This window comes from Sus scrofa, chromosome 8 (assembly GCF_054392235.1).
Source record: "Sus scrofa isolate SSC_HxYL_T2T_F1_AM1 chromosome 8, Sscrofa_HxYL_maternal_Yorkshire_Landrace_v2.0, whole genome shotgun sequence".
NCBI lineage: Eukaryota > Metazoa > Chordata > Mammalia > Artiodactyla > Suidae > Sus > Sus scrofa.
The window spans coordinates 73,347,047-73,358,504 of NC_139390.1; the positions used below are offsets into that span (position 1 = coordinate 73,347,047).

Sequence of the window (11,458 nt, forward strand, 5' to 3'; positions counted from 1 at the left end):
TTATAAAACACAATTGATCCTTGAATAACATGGGTTTGAATTGTTCTGGTCCACTTACACTCTGATTTTTTTTTTTTTTTCCAATAGTAAATACAGCACTGTATGACCTGCGTTGGTTGAATCTACAGATACTCAACTGTGGATACAGAAGCCTGACTATGAGAGTTAAGTATCAATGTATTTATGCATCCTTTGTGGGGACCAGGACCAATCCCCTAAAGTTTCAGAGAGATGACTGTACTATAGACCAGATTGCTTAAACAATGGACATTTATTCATTATGCTCCAGAGGCTGGGAATTCCAAAACCAGGGTACACTTGGGTTCTATTATACAGGCTCTCTTCCTGGCTTGCAGACAGCTTCCTTCTTCCTGTATCAGCACATGGTAGAGAGAAGCCTTAGAGTCTCACCTTTTAATATGGGCACTAGTACCATCATGGGCTCTCCACCCTGCGACCTCATCTAAATCCAATAACCTCCCACAATGCTCACCTCCTGATAGAGTGGATTAGAAGGAAGGTAGGGCTTAGACATATAAATTTAGAGCAATACATTCAGTCCATAATATAAGGTAATGTCCTTAAAGGCAAGAATGAGAGATTATCACTTTGAATATTCCCATTTCCCAGAAGTTTTTGTTACCTAGTAGGTCACCCTATGGTCCATATTTGTCATTTGCAGTATTTTGTTGTTGTTTTTGGGGGCCATACCTTTGGCATATGGAAGTTCTTAGGCTAGGGGTTTAATTAGAGCTGCAGCTGCCAGCCTATACCACAGCCACAGCAATGCTGGATGCCAGCCACATCTGCAGCCTACACTACAGCTCGCAGCAATGCCAGAACCTTCTTAACCCACTGAGCAAAGCCAGGGATTGAACCTGTGTCCTCATGGATGCTAGTCAAATCCGTTTTTGCTGAGCCACAATGGGAACTCCAGCACTATTTTTCAACTTAGTAATTCACACAGGAATATATACAAAATGCTTCTTTAATTAAATAAACATCATAGATTTGTAACAGACCATACCTTGTTTTCACTGAAGGAAAAATAAAGGAGAAGGAGAAGAAGGAAGAGGAAGAATAAGAACAAAAGGAGAAGTAAAAGAAGAGGATGGAAATCCAGCATAAGTAAGTGCCCTTTTATGTGTTGGGTCCTAGGCCACCAATTAAATGTCACACTCGTGATAAAGCAGGTGCTCTTATTGATTTTTTTTTCATTCAAATAAAAGACCTTGGCATTTTCAAACAGTATGGTGGTTGATTATATAGGATATATATCTGTTTTCTTAATTATAAAGTATCAGGTCATGTTCTGGTTCATGAGTCTTCTAAAATGACCTATTGTTCCTGGATGTTGAAACCGCAAGTGACACAAGAAGGCTACTCCTGTGCTCAGAGTCCACTACTCTTCCTTTCTACTGTCAAACATAATCCTCACACTTCCTACCATGATGAAGTGAAAAATAATGGGTGGAATAACGCCTACATTTTAGTGTCCCAAACCAAAATACAGGTGACTCAAATTTAATGTTTTAGCATCTATCAATTTTTATAAAATGGAATTTCTAATTTGTTGCTGTTGTTGTTTGGTGGGGTCTTTAGAATACTATTTCATTTTTTGTTCTCTAAACTATGGATATCATAGGTCTACTGCCTCAGAGTATTTCTTAAACAAGCCAAGAAGAAAGGGGGGGGGGTGGGGCAAGGACAAAGTAATCAATAAGGAGAGAGAGAGAAAGAATAGAGGAAAAAAATAAAAATAAAATGTTTGATATTTCCAAAATGAATACAGAAGGGCTTATTTTAAAAATTGGACTTATATCAATGATTCCTAAACCTTGTATCTCTTTTTTCCACTGAGAATATACTTGAGATTGGATTTGTTTTGCATTTGAGAAGAGACTTCATATAGCCATGAGGCATAGAAAATAATGAAGAGGAGCAAGAATTGTTTAAATTGAATTGGATTTTAATCCTTTATTCATTTTAACAAACCATCTCTAATGTTTTATATGCTATCTAAAAAATAACAGTAATTTCTAGGAGGGATGGTCAAAGGTAGCATAGAAAATTGACCCAATAAATATTTCCTTAAAACATCTAATGTAAAACTAATCCTTAATTTCTGTTTAAGAAGTTCACTAGAGACAAATGTACATTTATGAGTCTATTATGTGATTTCTCAAGCTTTATTGTACACAAACACCTGCAGATATTGTTAAAATGGCATTCCTAGTACCCCTCTAAGATTCCATTCAAAGTGCCCACATTTTGAGTAAGAGAATAACTTTGTTTACATTTTGAGTAACAGAATAACCACGTTAACATTTAGTTTCCATTGAGGAAACATGAGCCCCTAAGACTCAGAGGAAGTAAATTCAATTCAAAACATATGCGCACCTGCTTATTATGGGTGATAAAAAGTACTGAGCTTCATGGTTATTTGACCTTTTTTTTTTTTTTTTTTTTTTTTTTTTGCACAGTGTCTTTTTTTTTCCATTTCGCTTTAAAAATAAGAAACATTTTATCAAACAATACCCATAGGTTTGCCAAATTTTTACAACTTTAAGACAAGATATTCTAAGTCAATAGAGTAAAAGCACGATTTGACACATTTGAAATAAAGGATGACTCCAGTTTATCATGGTGGTCATCACCATAATTAGAAAGCAGGTAAAATTTTGAGATGATACTAATTTTAGTAAGGACATGTTTCAACCTACATAGGATAGATGGCATTCTCTAGAAACACTTTTACCATTGCCAATCATTTCTACACCTGGCTTATTCTACACATGTTTCCTCTTGTTTTATTCAATTCACACATGCCTAGACTAACACTGGGACTAACATTTGTTGGGTCCATTGATTTTCTGGTCACAGTGCTTCACCATTTCTTTTGTAAAATCACCCTGCCAAGTTTATTTTTAGTGAGGACAGATTTGGGGCAGTGTTTTCAGTTCTAATAATATGATCTCATAACTGATGGGATTTGTAAAAATAAATGGAAGACTTCAGTGTATTTAAATACACCAGTCCTCTAGAAAAGCACAACCTCTCTCAGGGCTTCAGAATTTCAGCTTCTCTGACTGGTAAGTCTCATCTTGGAAAATGATATTATACATTTACTTATAATATACATAAACTTTTGCTTGCTGGGATGAATTGGAAACCATTTATAAAATGTGTTATTTATTGATATTTTTGCATATAGAATATGTGCAAACTATATAGGAACTATGTATATGCATATAGAAACACTTTAAAGAAATTGTAACTCTATATCATGATCTGAAGATAAGTTCAGGATGTCAATGCCTCTGAATTGACAGCAATTATTTCACAAAATGAATGTTGTGGAAAATGGAGTGCTCCATCTTCTCTGTTGCTGGGGTATTCTCGAAACCTTTTGAATTTCCTTGACTAAATATATGCTCTCCACTTTGTTAATAATTACTTTTACCTTAGACCTAAAGTTAAACTTTACATTTTATAAAAAAAAGATCTCTTGAGTACCTTAAACTCTCTTTTTGCAAATTGTGTATTATTTTAAAGGTTTGAGCAAACTTTTTCAAAGTTATATTATTTCATCACTAATTCTTTCATTACTTTTTGATTATCTTTTTCATCTCTCAGAATAAGTTCCTTTTTTTCTGCATAAGGAATACCATATAAAACCATTGTAATAATTCATTTTATTTAATACATCTTCATTTAGCCTGTTATTTCAAAAGTTCTTATTATTTCAAACTTCTATTATTGTGTTCTTTGGGAAGTGTTTTCTCAGAACCCTTAGATTGTCTGTCTGTCTATCTATCATCTATCTATTGAATACCCATTTCTGTGTATTTACCTGAATCTAATATCTAATGCCACAATCCTGAATTAAACCAATGAAGCAAAATCAGCAGATATGGAAAAGGAGAAATATCATCAGTCTCCAGTTCTGATTCCTATGTTCAAGATTTAGCGTTATTTAGCAGTAGAATAGTTTCTTCTATCATTACAGCGAAAATATTGCCATAACATTCTATAAAACTTGATGAGTAAAAAGGATAAAAGAGAGTCTTTACCCATTATTTGCCTAATATTTGGGGAAGTATTTTTATTTAGATATTTATTATTCAGAAATAATCTACTTTTCAACAATGATAATGAGCTGGAGTCGCTTGTATATACAGAATTATAAAAACACATCAGAGTCCCAAATTAATTAATTTTGATCATAAAATCATTTAAATATCATTTCAATTTAATTTTCAAAACAACTACAAATATTTTTCCTGAAACTTCTTTTCAATTTAATTTTTTTCTAACGAGTATTATTAATTTTCTAATACCAGTGCTGCACCATGCCCACAATGCTCAAGCCAGAAAACTGGCTCATACTCGCTAACTCTGTTCTAAAACAAGACCCTGTTACTTGCCATTCTATCTTCTAAACACCTCAGACCCTGCCTTAATCATGATTCCTAATGTCATTATGTAAGATCCGTATAAATTCACGACCATCTAACTGGCCATCCTGTCTCCATTTTCATCCTGTTTACATGCTGAACTTTTTCATTTTCAGGCTTTCTCTCTCATTTTCATTTCTTCGCAGGCTCCTCACACTCTCTTTACTTATCCTGTGGAATGTAACACAATTTTCACCTTTTTCTTTTCTTTAATACCTCCATGCCTTTGATCTGTTTAAGATGCCCTTTGTGCATATTTTTATAGCACTTTAATATTCTCATATCACAGCACTTACTTCGCTTATCAAGATACCTACCAGTCACTAAATTCCATGGGATCAGTAATGTGTTTCACATGTCCTTCTGCTTCTAGTCTGTTTCACAAGGCATTGGGGCATAATTTGATATGTAAATGTTTGATTTGTAAGTGTAGGAGTGAGTGTGCTATTGATTTTTCACATATGTTTTCACAGGACTCTGCCAAATATGAGGCTCTTTATCTTTGCCTTTATTATGGCTCTCATGTTTGCCATGATTGTAAGTATATTTTGAAGAATATGTTCTCAGGAATTAGCTAGCATCTCTCTTATTTCTTGTGTTCTGATATATGTGTGCATTTACCTGAACATGTTTTTAGAAATGTTAATGTTTTTATATGAACATTTTCCTTGAAGTAAGCTATGTATCTTCATTAAGGACTTAGAATAAATCTTAAATACACAAACACACACACTAAACACACATAATTAGCTTGATGTAAAAATTGATTTTTTAGAGAGCATCATACAGATGTGAGTCTGAGATGCTAATAAAGACATTTAAATATTAAAACTATGGAACTACCAAATGTCAGGTTTTCTCTGTATTGTTGTTCACTGTTCTGTGTCACTAGGTAAAACTGACCTCTCTGAATTTCTTTCCTCCTCCTTCTAAATTTGTTTCTTCTTCTGTAAAAACAATGCTGCCTTTCACTTTGGTGTTTTTTGTGTCTAGTTACTGAGATGTTTTTCAAGAAATAATCATTCTTCTACTAATCTAATCCAACAAGTTCTACTGGATATTTCAAAAGCAAACTGATTGTGACATCACAGTCTAATAGCTTATATTTTATAAAATAATAGAAGTGTAAAATATAAAAATCTAAGAGAAAAATAGATCATACCAGACCCTATTAGCACAACTTATATATGAATGTAGCAGCTTTTGAGCTACTTGAACATATTTATATAAAAAATATTTGACTTGAGGAAACCTAAACATTAACTTTTCGATTTCATTCTCCTAGTCACAATGATAGATTTGTTTTCCTTTCACAAAAGATAATCCAGAGCGAATGGATATTTCAGCGTAGCAAATTAATTATGGTAAAAGACTTTATTCACATTAAAGATACCATTCAACAGACAAAAAATTAGTTTAGTGTATCAATTGCCCCAAACTTTATTGCCATTTTGTTTAGCCATAACTGTGGAAGCTAAATGCATTTGTATGCTCAGTATGGAATTATAAAATTAAAATGTCAACTATTTTCTTCTTTTCTTTTTTACCAGAAAGCAGATTCATCTGACGAGGTAAGACTCTTTCTTTCACCTGAAAACTTAGCAATTAAATATGTTTTAAAATGTTAATCTGGATTTCCCTTTGTGGCCCAGTGGGTTGAGAAGCCTACTAGTATCCATGAGGATTCAGGTTCAATTCCTGGCCTTGCTCAGTGGGTTAAGGATCCTGCACTGCTGCAAGCCTGTGGTGTAGGTCAAAGATGTGGCTGGGATCTGGCCTTGCTGTGACTGTGGCATGGGCTGGCAGTTGCAGCTCTTATTGGACCCTTAGCCTGGGAGCTTCCATATGCTGCAGGTGTGGCCCTAAAAAAAAAAAAAAAAAAAAGTTAATCTTGGAGTTCCTGCTGTGCTGCAATGGGTTAAGAATCTGGCATTGTCTCTGTGGCAATGTGGGTTTGATCTGGGTTGGTGCAGCTGTGATGTAGGTCACAGTTGCAACATTTATGATTTGACACTTAGTCCAGGAACTTCCATATGCCTAGTGTGTGGCAATATATATATAAATTTGTTCTTTACTTTAACAGAAACATCACCGGAAATGGCAAAAACGGGAGGTAAGTATTCCTCTGATAATGTGGTATAGTACAAGAATATTTGTTTCTCTGAGTACTTAGAATCCATACTTATCTCTGAAACATATTTATATAATGATTGGTTAAAATGAAGTTTGACTTATTTATTTATGATACAATGGATAAAGACCCCAAAATCTTGTATACTAGTGAAAATTCAAAATGCCACCCTGATAAATCCAATTATTTTTCAGAAAATAGCTATCTTTGTCCAGTAAATTAATTGCTTTGGTCCAAACACTATTGAAATCCTAATTATTTTGAGTATAATATATGCCTAAAGGACCATAGAAGCTATTAAAAACACGTATAATGAGGTCAGTTTCTAAGACCTGATCCTTTTGGAAGGTAATGAAGTCCTTGATGTATGTTAAATTGACCATGTTAAATAAGGTAAAATTTTTCATTTATCTGACATTCTCTTAATGAAATGTATCCCTGATATCTCATATTATTTGGCATGTCATATCAATGTGATCAGGTCCAAAAAATAACAAGTAACATAGTAAGTAGGTGAATTCAAACAGCATGAAATAAAAAGATGCAGAACGATGGAGGGTATTTGAAATAACAAAAGTGAATATCAAAGAATGTAGGACTTTTAAAAAACATTATCTCATTTATAAGTAAAAAATTAGAAGGAGCAAATCCACCTAAACTGCAGTTCCTCCTCCCTGGAATATTCCCAGATGGTCAAAGTAACAGTTTGAAGGTAATGTTATAAATAATATTTAAATCTTTTTTAAGTGGTCGACTCTAATCATTGACTCCGTCTATACTCTAAAACAACAAAATTTTCAACAAAAATACAAATGCTTCATTATTTTTGCTACTTTAAAAACATTCTTATTTTAAAAAGTAGAAATCCAACTTAGAGTTTGAAAAAAGCAATAAAGTAGATGATATATAAGGTCCTACCAACATTAATAACCTAAGTTTTTCATGAAATTTAGTGAATTACATGCACTGTAATGATCTCAATTCTCTGCAATTTTCTCTTTCCTTTTGTTTGTATACAGAGAGAGCATTATGGTCGAAATCGGCCATATTACCTGTATGCACCAAATTATCCTGCATATCCATTAAATTACCCATATGCTTAAAACGCTGCTCAGCAACCACAGGACATGATTACAGAGGTAAATTGACATTTAATATTCTCTAGAAGTATCAGTGGTGACAGTTAAAACAAGAAAAAAAGAAAAGAAAAAAAAATCAACCCATCAAACTAAAAGCAGCCCCTATTTAAGAAATGTAGGCTGGTATAGCTTTCATAAAGTATGCTTACTTATTTAAATGTATCCAAAAGAAAACTTCTGTCCTAGTGTGGTTAAGAGGCTGATGCTTTGGGGGTGGGACCACCTATTTTGTATTTTATTCAGATAACTATAGTTTCATGACCTTGAACTATTCCTAATATTTTCTAAACTTCAATTTTTCCCATGGACAAAATAGATATTATAATAATTCTTAGCCACATCACAGAACTGGTGAGACACTTGAGAAACATATTACATAAAAACTTTAAACAGAATTTTATTTAATTGTGACTGTAAGCTGCCCTACCACTTAATCTGTGCCTGGATAGTGTTTAAAACTTTTCCTCTAAATGTAATCTTTGGAGCAGCTGCACAAGCAACATCTGGGAACTTGTCAGAAACATACACTCTGAAGCCATACTCAGACCTATTGTACCAGAATCTGTAGGTTAACAAGATCCCTGTATGATTCATAACATAAGAAATTTTGAGAAACTTTGCCTTGAGGACTCTGATGAGTCCTCTGATGAGGACAGGGACCTAATATAAACCAACAAGAAAAATAGGAAAATATTACTAAATGGACTTTAGAAAATCACTTTTATGTAAAACAACAAATTTTCCAGGAGTTCCCATCGTGGCTCAGTGGTTAACGAATCCGACTAGGAATCATGAGGTTGTGGGTTCGATCCCTGGCCTTTCTCAGTGGGTTAAGGATCCAGCGTTGCCGTGAGCTGTGGTGTAGGTCGCAGATGTGGCTCAGATCCCGCATTGCTGTGGCTCTGGCGAAGGCCAGCGGCTACAGCTCCAATTCGACCCTAGTCTGGGTACCTCCATATGCTGCGGGAGCAGCCCTAGAAAAGGCAAAAAGACAAAAAAAGAAAAAGAAAAAATTTTCCAAACATTATGAAAGATTAAATATGTCGCTAAAAAATAAAGCAATATTTTTGGAGGCCGTCCCACAATTTAAAGCTGAAATAGTTTCCAAGGTTTTCAATACATTTTAAATACACATAGTAAATTATTCAAATTGAATTCCCTGTTGCCATTAATGACAGGAATACCTATTACCTAGGCATAGGCAATAGCTGAAGATAATTCAAAATGGAAGGGTTAGGAGTTCCCATTGTGGCTTAGTGGGTTAAGAATGCAACTAGTATCCATGAGGATGCGTGTTCAATCCATGGCCTTGGTCAGTGGGTTAAGGATCTGGCATTGCCACAAGCTGTAGGGCAGGTCACAGACATGGCTTGGATCCTGCATTGCTGTGGCTGTGGTGAAGGCCCATAGCTCCACCTCTGATTCGACCCCTAGCCTGGGAACTTCTATATGCCACAAGAGCTGCCCTAAAAACCTTTTTTAAAAACAAAGAAAGAAAGAAAAAGGAAGGATAGATTTAAAATATTATTTGGGAGAGATATATAAGGATGAAATGAATAGGCTATATTTAGGTGGAGGGGTAGGGAGGCGGAAATAGATTGGTGATAGAAAGACAAAGAAATATGAGAAAGAGGCCCTAAGAAAAGGCAATCAGATTTGGAGATAGATTGAATAAACAACTAAATAAGGGAAAAAGTTTGAAAAAAAAAAGAAGTAAATGCAAGATTGTCAGTATTTGATTAGTAAATATAAGGGCTAAGCAAATATGACTTTCAAAAAAGAGACATGGCTCTGCTATTATTTTGTCTATGTCTTTATTATTATTGCTGTTGTTTCTTTTGTAGAATTTTGTTTTATGAATATGTTTGGCTTCTTTATGTAGAAGATGCTAAAGAAGACAGTTTGGCTATGTTCAATCTGAAGGAGAATAGCATTCAAATTAAAAGACCAAGTGGGTTAAATGCAGGCCTTACCCACTGCATCTCATGTGAGAGGAGACAAGTGGAGGAAAAAGGATAATAGAAAGCATTCTTTGAATTTTCAGTATTCATTTCAAGTTCTTGAAGTGCCAGAAATAGTACTATTGGCTTCATACATGATTAGCTTGGTTACATGTTTGAAGGGTTGGAAATAAAGTAGTTACTTAAACGTAGAGAAAGATGAGTTCCTTTGTTGAGCAGCAGGTTAAGAGTCCAGCCTTGTCACTGTGTGGTACATGTTCAATGCCTGGCCCGGCAATTTCCACATGCTGTGGGCGTGGCCAAAAAATTAGAAACAATTTAAAATAAATGCTGTTCCTTGTGTTATTATTTTAGAAAATAAGGGTCCAACAGAAGTTTGTATTCATTCAGTCATCAACTATTTCCTGACCACATCGTGACCATGCAGTGAGACATCTGCTGGGGGTATAAATACTTTTAAGCCCAAATCTCTGGACTTGACAGTTTATTATCTAGTTTTAAAGATGGATGTAAAACCAAGTAATTATAAGTGAGAAAATCACTTGATAAAGGAATGATATGATTGGATGGGTTGCTTAGGCTTATTATAGAGAAAGTACATGGCAGGTAGAATCAGAGGGAATACAGACAGACAATAAAGAAGTCAATATGGAAACCATCAAAATATTTTAATATGAAAAATAGGAGTTTAAACCAAGAAAAAGGAGCAGTGAGAGCAGAAATCTAATGTATAAATATTTTAGAATAATTTAGCAAAGCAGTTTTTTTACATGAAGCACTAAAGTAGACACAGTTTTTGGTCAAGGATCCTTTGACATGTCAAATAAAAACAAGTCCAAAATAGATCAAGAGAGATTCATTGAGAACAGCGACCACTGCAACAGGGAGAAAGCTCAAATCTCAGAAATCTGCAAGGGTCTCAAAGCAAATAGTAAAGTCTTTCCTTTCTAGAGTAGAAAGAGGTAAGCAAAGATTAGCGGAAACTTTTAGGGGAAGTTGGGCAAGCAGAAGGAAATGACCAGTTGAGTCAGACAGAAAAAGTGCCCACTCTGGTCAGCTAATCCTCAGAAGAAGCTGTTAACAGGGCATATTCTTAGAAGTTAGCAAAGGAGAAGACAAGCAGGGGTAACACATACATGATTGTGAGCAAAGAAATAGAGCTGATATAACTCAAAAACAAATGCACATAATAGGATTAGCAATGACTTCATGTGTGCTTCAGATTTAATAAAAAAGACTGTTTACTCTTTATTCACAGGTTTGGTGAAAAATCCCATTTGCTTTGTACTCACGACGATTCTTCCTATTCTTCCCGCTATGTCCACTTCCCAGCTTTCACAACAGAAAAGAAAAATTCAATGAAGTAGTTACATGAACACCACCAGCTGAAATCAAATATCAGTATTTTTAAAACAATAGTAATGATATTCTCTGAACTATTTGATTGGTTTCTACTTTCCTTTCTCTGTTAAAATATTTTGAAAATTAAAAAAAAAAAGTCCCACGCATAATAAATTGATCTATCAAGCATACAGTGGATTAATTTCCTAGGGTTGCCATAACAGGGCACCAAACTTAATGGCTAAAAACCAATAGAAATTTATGTTTTGAAATCTTTATCTGGTAAATTGCAGTCTTGGACGGTGTGCTTATGTAGGAGCATCCTTGTAGATACTGGGTGTGCCCTGTGCCTTTGGTGGGAGGGCTGGATTGGGTTGAATGTCAGTCACATCTGTCTTCAGTGTGTGCTGGCAGCTGTCACCTTGGTAG

General features: G+C 34.7%; 1 protein-coding gene across 1 annotated transcript; it reads left to right on the forward strand.

The window, feature by feature from the left end:
* The first annotated feature begins 3,056 nt into the window (after nucleotides 1-3,056).
* STATH (statherin) lies at nucleotides 3,057-11,218 on the forward strand. Its single transcript, NM_001193291.2, is given in 6 exon segments — nucleotides 3,057-3,092; nucleotides 4,931-4,994; nucleotides 6,008-6,028; nucleotides 6,541-6,570; nucleotides 7,608-7,727; nucleotides 10,947-11,218. Coding segments are annotated over 4 exon segments (186 nt in total). The 5' UTR covers nucleotides 3,057-3,092; nucleotides 4,931-4,943; the 3' UTR covers nucleotides 7,692-7,727; nucleotides 10,947-11,218.
* The last annotated feature ends 240 nt before the right edge of the window (nucleotides 11,219-11,458 follow it).